General features: G+C 39.8%; 1 protein-coding gene across 1 annotated transcript; it reads left to right on the top strand.

The window, feature by feature from the left end:
- The first annotated feature begins 1,494 nt into the window (after positions 1-1,494).
- On the top strand, positions 1,495-16,594 carry LOC124277642 (replication protein A 70 kDa DNA-binding subunit-like). The gene is given in 19 exon segments (XM_046713360.1): positions 1,495-1,624; positions 2,323-2,370; positions 2,992-3,070; positions 4,282-4,390; positions 5,679-5,785; positions 6,763-6,789; positions 7,139-7,219; positions 7,860-7,995; positions 8,684-9,048; positions 9,212-9,351; positions 9,959-10,028; positions 10,485-10,631; positions 11,577-11,704; positions 12,658-12,771; positions 13,527-13,628; positions 13,630-13,635; positions 14,639-14,725; positions 15,844-15,882; positions 15,884-16,594. Coding segments are annotated over 19 exon segments (1,881 nt in total). The 5' UTR covers positions 1,495-1,591; the 3' UTR covers positions 15,947-16,594.
- Positions 16,595-17,085: the final 491 nt, after the last annotated feature.

Here is a 17,085-nt window from a genome sequence, read left to right as displayed (position 1 = left end):
ATCATCAATATTAAAAGAAATAACTAAGCAACCAAGCAGGTTTCCATGGCAAACATAATGAGCTTACTCACATTGTTGTCATTGTTTATTCGTGGCTTTGTGTGCTGGCGATCAGGTGCTGGCCTGAAGTGTGGGTTCGAATCACAAATGGGGCTCAGCATAAGGGACTTTTCACAATTTATGGCAGGTGCTAGACTAACAACTAGTCTCTGAAATGAACATATTTTACTGAAAAAAGTTCAAATTAAAAAAAAAATAATATAATGAAAAGGAGCCCTGAGACTTTCTTCATTTTCAGCAGATTGGTACAGCCCCTGAAGCTGAGGAAATCTAGACTTGCCACATTTTCTAGACTTGCGTGGGCTTTCTTGGATATATTTGCTTCAGGGTCTGTACGACAGACTAGGCCGGTGCGTGCGTACGTGCATGCGTGGGATATACAAAATTGCTGACACCCTCCAGTACATGTGTACAAAATGTATGACCTCTACCCCTTAGTCCCAGTACTAGAATCTGTACTTTACAAAGAAAGCATCATTCCAAATGTAAGACATGTCATATCTTTCCACTTTCTAAAGAACAGTGCGTATTAAAAAATCAATAAATGTTCAATGTCGAGCTTGACGAGCTTACTTATAAATCACTACATTAACAACTAATGGAACCGTCACCATGCAACCTGAACAAATCTACTTGCATGTAAATCCACTGGAGGTATTCATCACAGACAAAACGGGACCGCTGACTTGGTTGACACATGTCATCACATCCCAATTGCGTTGACCGATGCTCATGACGTCAGTCACTGGATTGTCTGGTCAAGACTCGATTATTTACAGACTGCCTCCATACAGCTGAAACATAAACATACAGATAAAGCAAAAAAACCAAAACAAACAAAATACTGAAGGATGGATTGGTTGATTGTGTAACGTCGCACTATTTCAGCTATATGGTGGCGGGCTGTAACCATACAATCCTGTGATCAACAGCATGAGCATCTATCCACGCAATTTGGATACGATGACATGTGTCAACCAACTCAGCGAGCCTGACCACCTGATCCCGTTAGTCGCCTCTTACGACAAGTATTGGTTACTGAAGACCCATTCTAACCCGGATCATCTGGAGTCTTATTCTTTATACTATTCATACTTTTTCCAAGAGATCGTATATGCTTGGATGTATGTAGTCTATAGATATTTTCCTAACCATATAGGCATTTTCAAATGCATCTGTTGTACTTTTCATAGGTTACGTGTTAGGTATTTGGTTCGTCGTTGGTAGTATGTTTTACGTCTGGAAATTCAATACACATGCCAAAATATTGGACACATATACCTTTCAAAAGTAATTAGCGATATAGCTAATAAGAGATTACACTCTTGATTTTCGCATATGAATATTTTACTGTTCGAAAATGCATTATCTCTCTTACAGTTATAGGCAGTTTCTAAGAAAGCAGTACCATTATTGAACAGGAAGTTGCAATGTTTGGACATGCGTAATAGTATTTCCGAATTTATTTGGCGCCATTTAGTTTGTGTCAGCAAAACAATATCTTACGGTAGGGACGAGGAAAAACAAGAAAATGCCTCCTCAACTTTCTTCCGGATCCATCGAGGTACTTATTTGTGAAATACTTTGATCTGGTTGAGTTGTGGCATGTTGACATCGTTCAGTCGTAATGAATTTACTTATTTGTCGATATCATGTCAATTTCATGTTGGTTTCGATTTAGTCGTAAGCCGAAATCAACCCGTATGTTGCAGTATGTGTGTATCATTGTATGTATGAATAAATGTTCAATGAGAATTGATTTTAAAAGTGTGTGTTAAAAGATTACTTAGCTTTTAGCTATGTCAGTGGCATTGGCGGATCCAGGAATATTGAAAGGAGGGGGTTCAGGGGGTTCGAACGCCCTGAACCCACCATTGGTTCCGCCAACGAAAAAAAAAAATCTTCAATGTGATCTTAAGTCATTTTGAAAATGGGGTGGTGGTGTTTGAACCCCCAGAACCCCCCCTCTGGATCCGCCACTGTAATATTTGTATTCTTTTCAGTAATTCTCAAATGTATGATACAAGACTTCATCTATTAAATTCGCTGGTAATGATATATCAATCAGTCAAGCAGTAATAGAAATTAGTACTAGTCCTAAAGTCAAACCACCCAGGATTTCAAGTATCACAGGGACTAGTGGATTTCTGCCTCTGTAAAGGGTTAGGCTTTGAAAATTACTACAAGGACAAGTAGACTGAAAATGTTAGTTCCAGCCCCTGCCAAGTGACAAATAGTCAAAGCTTATTTGAACATTTTCAGGAAATCATCGCTGGGAACTCGCCTGATAACCCGATACTGCAGATTATGGTAAGTGCTGTGTAGATATTTAATTCCCCTGGTGTCGTATACATTCATACCACAATGGTACAATTTGCCCTGATCAGTGTGACCATGTCAGAGATTATTCCTTTTCGGTGAAATACAGATTCTAGTACATTTTTAGTCTGTCCCATCTGGGATTCAAACCCACACTATCGACTGAGGCACATGTAGCTTGCACGCAAGGTCGGTGATCTAACCCGCTCAGCCACCACTTCTACAAAAAAGGGACCCTTAAAGGTCTGGGTTAGAATTAATCTTCTGTAACCCATGCTTGTCATCGGTGGCGATTATTTGATCAGGTGGTCAGACTCGATGTCTTGGTTGGCACATGTCATCGTATCCCAATTGCGTAGATCAATGCTCATGCTTTTGATCACTGGTCCAGATTCGATTACTACATTCCGCCACCATATTGCTGGAATTATGCTGAGTGCGGTGTAAAACTAAACTCACTCCACTCATCCTTTTCTTAATCCTGGCAATAAGAAAATAATTAGTTATCAGCAAGGTCTTTGTTAAGTTAAATATTTAACTATGACTGTGAACAGTCAAGGTTGTAAGTTTGGCACTACATGTACCATAATGTTACCATGGTTACACTTGCAGAGTTCCAAGAAAATCTCAGCAGGTGGAGGTGCAGACAGATATCGGCTGCTGTTGTCTGATGGAAAACACAGCTACTCTCGTATGTATTGTGTGTCTTGTGTAGGACTGTTATGATTCTTATTTATTTATTGAACCAAACCATATCCTTTCATTTCATTACTCAAGGTCACTATTATCGAATATTCTTGTTTTAATTTGAATTTTTGTGTTATTATTAATATTAATCAAAGCAAGATACACATAGTGATAGATATGTCCAAGCCAAGCATGTATATTCTTAAACATTTAATTTGGCAGTAATGTGGCACTGGTCATTGTTATGATAAATTATCACTGTCAACCTGGTCAATACATATCAAAGAATTTATTTAGTTATTGTGATCTGCAAAATAATGAATAAAGCATCAACTGCTGACTTGTTATTGTATTCATTACCCAAGATTCAAATTCATTTCCAACTGCTAAAAGCGGTGCAAAACCATACTCACTCACTCACTGATACATATCATAGTGGATTTGTGGCAGCCCCACTGGTGTGTACCTTTCATATGCTTACAGGGATGGAAATAACCCATTTCCTGACGTCCGAGTCCAGTGTTTTTTTTCTGTTGGGCAAACAAATGTATATCACACTGTACCAGCGTCCAGTTGACTTTCAAATGTTAATTATGTTGTTTATCTAAAAACTAGCACGAAAGCAGCCGGTATAGTGGAAAAATGATCAGGGCAAGTGACTTTACATGTGCCACTGTACCGGAGTACACTATCAATTTTAAAGTTATTTCCACTCCTGGCTTACCCTTAGGTTGTTGGGTTCCCAGGCTAGTCTACTGGTTTAAGCGTTCGCTTGTCATGACAAAGACCAGGGTTCCGTTCCCCACATAGGTACAATGTATGAAGCCTATTTCTAGTTTAACCCTCCAGTGATATTGCTGGAATATTGCTGAAACAGAAACCTCACTCATTAAGCTTGTGATACGAGACTTGTGGACGACTGAGACAGTGAGTGAGTGGTTCTAACCAATATTCCAGTAACATCATGGCGGGGGACACTAGAATCAGTCAAAAACTTTAACCACTAGGCACTGCCCCCGACTGTGACTAACTAGGTATAGAGTTCACAGTGATCCACTGATTGGGTTAATTATGTAGTGTTTCAGGGTGCTTCAGGGTGTGGATTCAGCATATTATCAACATGCACGTCATTGTCATTAGTCAAATGATATACTTAATGTTTATGTTAGTAATGACTTGTGTGTGTTAACCAGCACCTGTCTTGTGTGTTCCCAGATGCCATGTTGGCGACGCAGTTAAACGATTTGATGGAACAAAATGAGATCGACAACCTCAGCGTCGTACAGGTCAACAAGTACCTGTGTAACACGCTACAGGGTGACAGGTGAGACTGCTATTATTATGTTTATCAATCAATCTGCCAGTGTATCTTCTTACATGTCTGCATAAGATTTGCAAATATCTTCATTTTCTAATTAATTTTCTGCTGCTTGCATACATATGCACACACACTTCAAAAGTGCACACCGTGCACCATCACCCCTAGCATAAAATGCAAGTACTTCTTGCTTAATAAGTAGTCCGTAACCTTATATATATCAACATTTTAGGCAGCAGAAGAAGATCAAGGTTAGAACTGGTCAACAGCTGCCAATGTTAGGGCTGGGCTGATTCATCAATGCATCGATGCATTGTGATACATTTAAGTTTGATACAGCTATTGTATCATGGACTGGTGTATCGATACAAAAGGATACACAACTATATTTCAGAACAGTATTATCTTAAACATGTTACAGTACTTATTTAGAGAAAAATACGCAAGTATGATAGAGTTACTTGTTTGTTTATTACAATAGTGTTATTGTTATACACAAATACCTTGATATAAATCATTTTAAATTTTGATACCGTGTCATTCTTTCAAGGTGTATGTATCATGATAAGTATCGTATCGCAGGTAAATATTGCGATATGTATCGTATCGTGACATAGTGTATACTCCCCACCCTAGACAATGTGTCGTGGAATGTAACCTATTTGTGTTTTTTGACTCGTGTAGTATGACAGTGTAATATACATGGATGCAGGAATAATTCGGACATTCAAGGCATACTACAATAGATCACTTGTTAGACATTACCTCACCTGTGCTGAGGAAGGACGTGATCAGACACGTCGGATCAACAGCGGATGTCACTCGGTAAAATTATTGATGTGATGAATTCAATGAGGAAGGTTAAACGAACACAAACAACAATGAAAGACTTTTTGCTATGACTATAGATTATTGTTGTGCTTGCTATTCATCGTTTTATAAGCTCTACATTAAATGCTTATTTGTTTTATCCAGATTCGTGTCGTTTTTGTAATAGTAAGGGAAACAACTCTTGCTTGAACTTGGGTCTTGATTCAGTAGTCTGGACAATTTGCAATCCGGACGAATTTGCTGAGAAACGCAACAGTCCGGATTAACGAGGCTTCACTGTAGTTGGAAAATTCTGAGTGCAAAGAAGTAAACAGGAACAGGGTCTACACCATGTGCTGCTCAAACATGATAACCAAGATGAAATGATGCTGTGTATTTCTGTTGTATATACTTTTTAAAATCCTTCAACACCAGCGACTCGTATGTTTTGTGTTTCAACACATGGTTTTGATGTCCCCTTCAGACGAGTTATGATCCTCCTGGATCTGAAGGTCGTGAAGAAGGGGTCAGAGGTCGGAGAGAGAATCGGCAATCCTGTACCTTTCAAGCCTGGCCAAGAAAACACTGCACGTAAGTCGAACTGTTTCTGTCGAATGCACACACTGCACAAGTGTGTATTAGATGTGATCAGGGATATATGTGGATCACCTCACTGGCTGATACTTGGCTCTAAATCTACAGCAGGTAGCCTTGTGGTTAAAGTGTTTGCTCTTCATGCCAAAGACCCGGATTTGATTCCCCACTGGGTACATCAATGAAGCCCGTTTCTTAGCTATGTAGAGACAAGTTCAGAGTTCACTGCATTAAACACATGTTGAATGATACGTTAAAAAATCTCTGATTTTAATCAAAAACAACACTTGGAGTTGTATTCCATCCAAGTTTATCGAATGTTTGGATGAAGTGGCATAGCAAGCTCAGGGCTCCAGATACCTTTTGGGGGTGTGAGTGTACTTACACATCATATTGCAAGTGGAGGTGTACTGACGATTTTGAAGGAGTACTGACATGTTTTTGTGTGAGCGAGTTGGTGATGTGGTATGTCTGGACGATTCATCGATCACTATTTCCAACCATGTATTTGTATTTGAAGACGCATGAGAAATAACTGAGCGACCGTGTGATGCGCGAAATGTCAGGTCCGACTGGATATAAATAGGAACAGTGTAGTTTTTAGCCAATCGAAAAATAGTGACGCATATCGTTGCATTGCAACGCAAGGGATTCCTACTGTCAGGGTTTCCTCATGTGTAAAATCGTGTTTCGCAAAAGAAACTTGACAAGTATTTATCCGAAATAGATTTCCATTTGCACAATACGCATGGAAATTAAATGTTAGCCGTACAAAGGTATTTATGTGCATACACGATACGCTTGAAATCTTATATTATGTCATACTTAATTGATTTTGAGGCGTACATTACGCCTGTGCGCCCCTTATCTGTAGCCCTGAAGCTGTTTTGGTTAGAGTCGACTCCTTTGGTAAAGTTGTTGTGATGGTCTAGTCTGCACTGAACTAATGATTTGTTTCCTTTATTTCCATGTAGCAGCACAACCGAACGGGCAGAGTGCAGGTAAGCAGATGTTAGGTTACGATGTAATATAGCTCATCTTAAGTTTGTTGACTAAAATCATTAACAGTAAACTTGATTGTGAGAGGTGTCCAACTTGATCGAGTGGTCCGACAAGTGACTCTGTAGATGGCATGTGGCCATTCCCAACAGTGTGGATTGTTTGTCACAATAACATGTCTGTTCCAGTCTCGATTATTTTCACCGTCGCCATTTACCTGGAATATTGCTGAGTTTGGCATTAAACAACAAACAAACAAGCACTTGATGATATGACTATATGATGGCTAGATTGCTAATTCTATCTGACATAGTAATGTGTTTGACAAACACATGTATGTTTTCCTTGCAGTTTCTAACGGACCGGCCCAAGTGAACGGAGTCAGCAATTCCTCCAGTAACCCCTCCAGTAACCAATCTCCATACAACAGAAGTGAGTGTGCCCAACAAGGATGTTGGCGCGTTGTCAATCCTGGTGGGTGGGGGGGGGTGTACTTCATCATGCAGTAATCATGATACTATTTTCATGGTGGAATATATTATAAGATATTGATTTTTGGGTGCTGGTAAAATATTGGGAATTTATTTTCACCTGCTCAGAGGTGATATTCGGCAACAAATCTAAAGAAACTGTCGTTAAAATATTCCAATTTGAGTGTATTTGCCTATGTTGTAGTATAACTAACAGCTTTGCTTAGGTGACAAACAATTGCCCAGTACACAAGCGTAGTAAAATTAATGTTTAGTTCTGGTTTTCTCATGAAATGATTTATTAAATTACACCAAAATTTAAGTTTTAAAGAAAGTCTCAGTTGTGAACTAATTATTTATTTGTTAGGAATCATGGTTAAATCCATGATATGAGATATTTTTTAACACAAGGAAACCACCACCACCCACTGCCACTCCACCCTCACCCGCAAAAATGACCCTACTTCCTTCTCTTCACCTCACCTTGCCTCACCTACTCTCAACCCCACCCTAACCCTCACCCCATGAGATGAAGGTATTGTTCATACTGCAGGAAGACTGACAAATTGTAAAGACATACCATGTTCATTTGTACATTTCAGCTCTGACCACAAATCGTTCCCCACAGAAACCATCTGGGGGTGCCGGCAACTACAGTATCCGGGGAGGATCTGGCCCCTCCACCCCTGGGGCATCTCGAGTTCACACCATTGCAAGTCTCACCCCCTACCAGAACAGGTGAGGCAGTACTCAGTTTCCATGACGATTCATGTTAGAATTGGTCATCAGTTACACATGATTGTCATCAGAGGCAACCAACTTTATTTAGCAGTAACGCTTGCTCCCATATTTGATGCTCATGATGTCAATCACTGGATTAGCAAGTCCAGGCATTTATTTACAGAAATCTGTCATGTAGCTGGAAAATTTATGAGTGTGGCAGTAAACAAACATGGCCTAAACATTTGTTCCCTGTGTGGATACTAGTGTTGGGAATTGGTTGAAATCTCACAATTGATGATTGCTTCATTACCAACGAACAATCATCGAAAACAATTTGTTAGCGTCATTTTTCAGATTTTCCTACCAAGGTTGTTATTGCAACATGATGCAACTTGCTACTTTAAAGTGCTGAGTAATATATCATGAACATAAACTTTCTGGAGTCTTCAAGAAATATTCAGTCATGACTTCAGTTAGTGAAGTGAGTTTCTAAGAAGTAAACAAGTTTTCAGGCCCTGACAACTTTGAAGATATGTTCCATCGTCAAGTGTTTCAAACACTAAAACAGCAGTTCCAAAATCGTTTGTGTTCGATTATGAGAAAATGTGATCGATTGCTTGGTCGCTTGGTCACTTCGACCAATCTTCGATTATTTCAATTAATTGGAACACCACTAGTGAATATTGCTGTAATTATCCACCAGGTGGCGGATCAGGGCTCGGGTTACCCAGAAGTCCGGGATCCGGACGTGGAGCAACTCTCGTGGTGAGGGAAAACTATTCAGTGTCAACTTCCTGGACGAGTCCGGGGAAATCCGAGCTACAGGATTTAATGAAGCTGTCGACAGATTCTACGAGCTCCTAGAGGTCAACAAGGTGTACTACGTCAGTCGCGCTACACTCAAGACCGCCAACAAGCAGTACTCCAACGTTCAGAACGACTACGAGATGACCTTCAACCCTGACTCCCAGATTGAAATCTGTAATGAGGAATGCAACCTCCCAACCATGACCTTCGAATTCGTCCAAGTTAATGAACTGGACAAACATCAGGCAAACGCTATTATTGGTGAGGAACAGAAACTTGTGTTGAATCATTTATTTTTATTTTATGAAATACTTATGTTAGAAAGAGATCAAAATCGTTATGTTGATGGTTTGAGTAGCTTCTCATATTGTTAGGATTTGACTGGAGCATGTATACAGTTCAGCATCTGTTGCTATGGTTACAGATGTAGTGGGCGTGGTCAAGGTGTGTCAGGATCTCTCCACTGTTGTTGGACGACAAAGTCAGAAGGAGATCACGAAACGGGATCTGCAGATCGTCGACCAATCAGGGATGGGGGTCAACCTCACTCTGTGGGGGAACGATGTAAGTACTGAAACGTAAACAATGTCTTGCTCCGAATTGATCACTTCTGTTTCACCCAAGTACTTCTCACCATGCATAAATTGTAATACTACTTTCCTAGTAAAATATGTCATAAGATTTTGCATATTTAGTAGTAATACAATGTGTGGGATTTATGTAGACCTACTCAGAGGTTGATATTCATCTCCAAGTCTGAAGAAACTATCAGTAAGACATTGCCAATCAGGTTCATCTAGCCATGTTGTCTTTTATTTTATAAATATTTTATTGTTTTTTAAAGATGTTTTACAGTTGGCCATGTTGTCTTGATCTTGACCTGTTATCAGTCCTGGGTTTCCTTACAATTCCAGAATCATGATACTACTTTCCTGATGGGATATATTTTAAGATACTGATTTTTGGGTAGCGGCAAAATATTTGGAATTTTTCCACCTGCTCAGAGGTTGGTATTTGGCTCCAAATCTGAAGAGACTGAGTACATATTTCAATATCGAGGGATTTTTGCCTTGTCATGTGACTAACTAGATTAGAAATAACTTATGGATTTGCAGAGATGACGAGCATTATACTATTGAACATATATCCACGTCTGTATCTTCCATTTCAGGCCCAGACCTTCGATGGCAGTGGAAGTCCAGTTATAGCTGTGAAGGGTGCAAGGCTGTCAGACTACGGAGGTAGGTCATTCTTCATTCTCAGCTTTGTTTTTGGAAAGAACTGTCTGTAAAGGGGCGGTGGCGTAGCCTGGTGGTTCAAACGTTGGCTCGTCACGCTGAAGACCCGGGTTCGATTCCCCACATGGGTACTCTTTGTAAAGTCCGTTTCTGGTATCTCCCGCCATGATTTTGTTGGAATAGTGCAAAAAGCAGCATAAACCACTCTGACTCACTGTCTGGAATAACTAGGTGTCACAGTAATTTGATTCTCATCATGGCTGAACTTACTGCTGATGTTGAATAATCCATGATTCTCTGACCTGGTTTTGACAGTGTGTGTCATTGTTCATATTTTCAATCACAGGTTTGTCTGGTCCAGACTTGAATATTTACTGTAATCACAGATGGAATGTTACGGAGTGCCACGTTAAACAACATACAAACAAGTTACATGCTCAATGCTTTGTTTTCTTGCAGGCCGATCTCTGTCCGTGTTAGCCAGCAGTCAGCTGATCGTCAACCCAGATATCAGAGAAGCTCACATGCTGCGGGGTTGGTTTGATCGAGATGGACAAAACATGGCCTTCGACAGCTACCGCAACGAGGGAGGCAGTGGTGGGGCAGGTGAGAGCGTGTTGTCGACATCCCCTTGATCAATAATATTGTCATCGGCAGGGAAATAATGTAAAACCTTCTAGTTCCACTGTTCATTGATAGTAGTTATACCACAATCAACAGAAAATGTATCACTTTCATTACATTGATCCCAAAAACTTTCAAAGTAAATTTAGGCTTGCCACGTTTTTAATCATAGAATATGTGTGCTTTTAATTTATGGCTAGATTTCTCTGCTGTCGCCAATGGCTGAGGGGATGGTGTAAATCCAACTAGGGTCCATGCAGGTAGCAAAAGTAATGTCCCCATGGTCCCTGGTATGGTGATCTACCTTCAGTTATTGGCGATTTATAGCCCATTTTTATACTGTATTGTTTTTCCCCTATAGTTAAACCGTTTTAGATTTAATTACTAGTTTTACATACATATCTGTGATATTCTAGTTGTTTTACTGTCCTTCGTCAGCAGGTTTTTTATAATATACATATATTTCATTTCAATATCAAATGTTCTCGTCACGATATGGCTGAAATATTGCCGATGTGACGTTAAATATTAACTCACTCACTCACTCACTCATTACATTGAAATAGATGGGAGTGCCAATGAAATTTTAACCTCATTCACAACTTATGTATTATTTTTGGTTAAGCCACTTGTGACAGTAGTGTTACCAGCTCACCAATATCTTTTGTATAAAACAAGGCCTGTGGGTTAGCCTAGTGATTAAAGCGTTCTGTCGTTCCTGGGTTTTATTCCCCTACAATGTGTGAAGCCCATTTCTGGTGTCCCCCGCAGCAATATTGCTGGTATATTGCTAAAAACCAACTCAACAAGTACAATTATTTGACTGAAATGGGGGCTAGTTATAAGTGGCATGTTGGCGTCCTATATATTAATTACTGGCCAAGTTTACCAAGTAAACCAAGTCCGTAATTTGTCCGATCCATTTAGGCATGGCCACAAACTGGAAGACATTCCAGCAAGTCAAGATGGACAGCTCGGCCTCCGTGGACAAGGCGGACTACTTCACCAGCAAGGGCACTGTCGTGTTCATGAAGAAAGACAACTGCATGTACAAGGTAGGGGCAGAATTAACCCTAATTAACCCACAGTTAACACTAATAAGGGTCCACAGTTAACACTGTAAGGGGCCCTATACTGTAAGGGACCACAATTAACACCTCGGTTAACACTATAAGGGGCCTCAGTTAACACCATAAGGGGGGGCCACAGTTAACACTGTAAGGGACCACAGTTAACACAAGGGGCCTCAGTTAACACTAGGGGCCACAGTTAACACCATAAGGGACCACAGTTAACACCATAAGGGACCACAGTTAACACCATTAGGGGCCTCAGTTAACACTACAAGGGGCCTCAGTTAACACCATAAGGGGGCCACAGTTTACCTGACAAAGGACTCTGTTAACTTGAACCAGGGGCTACAGTTAACTCCCAATATGGAGTCACAGTTAACTGTAACAAGGTGCTACAGTTAACCCTTACAAGGAGCCATGGTTAACCCTTATGTGGGATACCCTTGAAGATTTGCATTAGAATTGGTCTTCAGCAACCCATGATTCTCGAAAGAAGTGACTAACGGGATCGGAGGGTCAGGCTTGCTGACTTGGTTGACACATGTCATCGTATCTCAGTTGGATTGTCTTGTCCATATTGCTGGAATATTGCTGAGTGTGGTGTTATACAAAAGAAAACCAAATCTTACATGCTACCACAGTTAAGCCTTACAGGTTGACAGTTTTATGATATGTTATAGTTCCCCATCCCTTCAAACTCTAGGTTTTCAGAAGCAGATTTTGATGAATGGTCAGGTCTCAGATCTATTAATGATAACAGGTGCTAACAACATGGCTAGTTACCATAATGTAAGAATTACATATTGTTCTTAGGAAACAACCAGAGCACCATTCTTTAGTGTGATACTGAAGCAGCAACTCAATTGACATTATATCTTTGCACCTGGACCCACCCTTGTGTCTTCCACGTCCCACAGTTGCCTCCCTTGTTTCAGGCGTGCCCCACTGAGCAGTGTAACAAGAAGCTGGTGGACCAGGGCAACGGCTTGTACCGCTGTGAGAAGTGTGCCCGCGAGTTCCCCAACTACAAGTGGAGGATGATCCTCAATGTAAGTTGTGCAAGGGGATACATGTAGGCTGCAGTACATATAAATATGTATAATATCAAACTCAAGCTTTTGTAATGAAATACATTTTCAGCTTAATATTACAATAAGCAAAATGAAGTCATTATTCATGGGCTCCTTCTACTTTAGATTCAGGATGTTTATTTTCCAATGCTTATCGATAATCAATGATATTTAGTTGACTATTATTGATCTCTGTGATCTAGTGGTGGTCGATTAATTGAAATAATCGAAGATTGGTCGTAGTGACTAAGCGACCAAGCAATCGATCATGTTTTCTCATAATCCAACACAAACAATTCTGAAACACTTGTTTTCATGAACAATATTTTCACAAGGTTGGTTTTGTCTGTTACATTTCATAAGCACCACAAGTTCGATTTGCAAGTCATGATTGTATTTATCTTAAAGACTCCAAGAAATTTATGTTCCTGACATACTAGTCATCCTTTAAAGATGTGAAATTTTGCCAAAAAAACTACATGTTTTTCCTTATTTTATGTGCATTAACAAATTTCATTAATGACACTAACCAATTTTTTTTCGATGATTGATCGGGTTGTAATAAACCAATCATCAATTGAGATTTCAACCAATTCCCAACACTACTGTGATCTATATTGATAGGTGGCCGTAACTTTAGTGGAAAACCTGTATTGAGTATGTTTGTTACCACCATGTCCTTGTTCTATTGACCAATGTATTGCTGTTGGTGACTCTGTGACTGTATTTCCCAGGCAAATCTTGCCGACTACTCCGACAACCAGTGGGCCACCTGCTTCCAGGATTCTGCCGAGGTCCTGCTGGGAGTTAAAGCTGATGAGTTGGGAAGTCTCCAGCGATTCAGTAAGTATTTCACTGACATGACCTGTAACCCACAGCCTATGCTGGTTGTAAGAGGTGATGAGTCATCGTTATCGATGATTATTCTACCATCAGTGTAGATCTTTACTCAAGGTATATTCAAGTTTCAGACCTTACTGTAGTGGCTGGCAAAGACTATGACAACTTTGAATTAGTTACCTCCCTTTGTTTTGTTTCCGGGATAGGGAGGAAAATGGCCGACTTGGATATTGTCAGTCAGTGTTTTATTCATTTCTTGATTATAATGATTATCAAGCATCACTACTACTTCTACTACTACTCCTACTACTGTTACTACTACTACTACTACTACTACTACTACTACTACTTCTGTTACTGGGATTGGGTGGTCAGGCTTCGCTGGCTTGGTTGACACCGTCATTGGTTCCCAATTAGCAGATCGATGCTCATGCTGTTGATCACTGGATTGTCTGGTCCAGACTGATTATTTACAGACGCCGCCATATAGCTGGAATATTGCTGAGTGGTGTAAAACTAAACTCACTCACCACTTGTTAAAACTACTACTGCTACTACTACTGTTACTAGTACCACTACCACTACTTGCTGCTACTACTGCTACTACTACTGCTACTTCTACTGTTACTACTACCACTACTACTACCACTACTACTACTACTACTGCTGCTGCTACTACTGCTGTTACTACTACTGCTGTTACTACTACTACTACTACTACTGTTACCACTACTGCTACTACTACTACTACTTCTACTACTCCTATTGTTACTACTAAAGAGACCACTACTACTACTACTGCTGCTACTACTACCACTACTACTACTACTCCTACTGCTGCTGCTGCTGTTACCACTACTACTACTGCTGTTACCACTACTACTACTACTACTGCTGTTACCACTACTTCTACTACTACTATTGTTATTACTACTAAAATACCACTACTACTACTACTACTGCAATATAATCATGATAGTGACTGATTGTTTTCCTTCTACTTAAGAATGAAGCCAGTTTTGACCAGGTTTTCCAAGATGCCCTGTTCAAGTCCTACATCTTCAAATTCCGTGCCAAGATGGAAATGTACAATGTAAGTGCTTACTGAAAATCTAATTTAGGTATTTAGCATTGATAAAGTCAGTCACTCTCCCAGGGGTATAATGTGCTGTCTGACATGCAGGATTGTCTCCCCTGTTTATTATGATGATTGTCACCAGCTTTAGCACTAAACTAGTATGTGTGGTTTCGACACTTTACGATGTCTTCATATAACTGAAATCTCTTCTTAGAGACTATTCAGAGTAAGATTTGGTTAAAAGTTCAGTAACCTATAGATTGTCTGGTCCAGATTTGATTATTTATGAACTGCCATCAATTCATTGATGCATGTTCTTTTCAACTGTGTAGATTGATGTGGTGGTCAATCACTGTATTGTCAGATAAAGAATTGGTTATATATAGAATGACATAAGTGACAGGTAGGTGTAAATTGCCTTGGCTGCCAGAGCCAAAAGATAAACAATGCCATTTTTGCAGGGTTGAAATGAAACATGTTTCGGCCAAAGCAGGCCTACCAAAGAAAACTTTGCCAATGTGCAGAAAAACGCAGAAAAGCCCACATTAATCATGAAAATAGCAACATAAACATAATACCTTGCTACTGAAACAGTAAAAACGGCAACGAAAGACTATGAAACTGCAACATTTTTACATCAGCGAACTTTGACCTCTACTGCGCATGCGCATTACGATCCGTGCTTCTTTCCAATTCCGAGCAACCGTGAATCACCTCGAGTAGAAACAGTATTAAATTGGTTGAAGTAATTGCTGTCAAAATCATTTCATACGAATGGAAAGCAAACTAAACAAGTGTGCAGTATCATGATGATAATGCTGAATAACACAACAGAAATACAAGGGAATGTAACTTTTGTCCAAGCTGGAAAATGTCAACATGCGGTCGAGACTTCATCTTTCATGTGAGCATCGCTAAAATCAGTTGCAGACTACTGTTTTTATAGCTTAGTTTTAGTGATTTAATGTTGCTATTTCAGTATTCAGAGGTATTATGTTTATGTTGCTATTTCCACCATTAATGTGGGAAAAGTTTTCTTGGTAGGCCTACAAAGGAGCTTTGCCAATGTACACTTGACAGAGGCGTACACATATATTCCGGGTTCATTACCTATTCATTATTGTCTTTTTCAGGACGAGCAGCGCCTGAAGACTGTCTGTATGTCCAGCAACTCCAATTGATTGGACAGAATCACGGGAAGAGGTTGATCGTGAAATAAACAAATTATCGGGTTGAACCAAGAGGCCTTAAAACCCAATTTTCGATGCGATTCTCCCATGGAGGGAGTATGGAGGTCCAATCAGAGCACTTCTGTCAGAATGCCAGCAACCATGATTCTTGAACAGAACAAGTTACCACTTGCAAGTGATAAAAAGCTGTGACAATTGGCAAATCTCATGGACTGAACTGTTATGGAAATCCTTAAATAATGTTGCCATGGTTACTGAAGGGAATCCATCCTAATGACTGTTTTCAAAGGCTCTGTGGAGTGTATATATACGACCAATTATTCCTGACATTTTGCCAGTGTATATAGATCATATGTGTAAAGATTGAAACATGTATTGAAATGACTGTTTTGTTAATTTACAAGTGCTCATATACATCACTCAAATCGCAAAACATTGTGATGAGAAATGTGGACAACCCTTAAAGTACCGTTTATGTAGAAATCCTAGTGCTACTCAACCAAAATTACCATGTTGGAAATCAGAAATTCATTCTTTCAGTGAAATCTAAACTTGTTTTGTACAACAAAACCAGTTTTAAGACCCTATGGAGATATTCTTCATAAATCGTTAATTGGAATAACACCAGATGTTTTGAGCATATATTTTCATTTCTTTATGATGTATCCATTAGATGGGGAATAAACCAGAACTCACAGATTGTAGTTATGTTGTCATATATGCCGATTACAAACATGTCCGAGCATAGAATCACAACACTTGTTGCAGGTCCTACTACCAAGCATGGGCAGGGATGGCCGAGTTGTCTCTTGAATTCATTACAAACTTCAGATTGTTGTTTAAATCATGTTCAGTCGTGGTTGATGTTTGCGTAAGGTTCATCAATACGGTTCCACATCTGTGACATGCATCACTCTTGACTTTCTTCCCACCTTAGTGGGTGGTGTGAAATGGCCAATGGTTAAAGCATCCGCTAGTCACGCCAAGTCCGGGTTCAATTCTCCACATGGTTACAATATGTGAAGCCATTTCTGGTGTCCCCTGCTGTGATATTGCTGGAATGTTGCTAAAAGCAGCGTAAAACCATACTCACTCCTCAACCCACGATAATTTGATGTGCTGTCATATAATTGGAATACTTTTCAATGCCTCATTTAACCATGTTGACTCTAATACCCATCAATG

The sequence above is a fragment of the Haliotis rubra genome, unplaced genomic scaffold (assembly GCF_003918875.1).
Source record: "Haliotis rubra isolate DU_JTF1 unplaced genomic scaffold, ASM391887v1 Scf225, whole genome shotgun sequence".
Classification (NCBI taxonomy): domain Eukaryota; kingdom Metazoa; phylum Mollusca; class Gastropoda; order Lepetellida; family Haliotidae; genus Haliotis; species Haliotis rubra.
The sequence above is the reverse complement of the archived record's forward strand: the minus strand, read 5'-3'. Positions and strand labels throughout refer to the sequence as shown.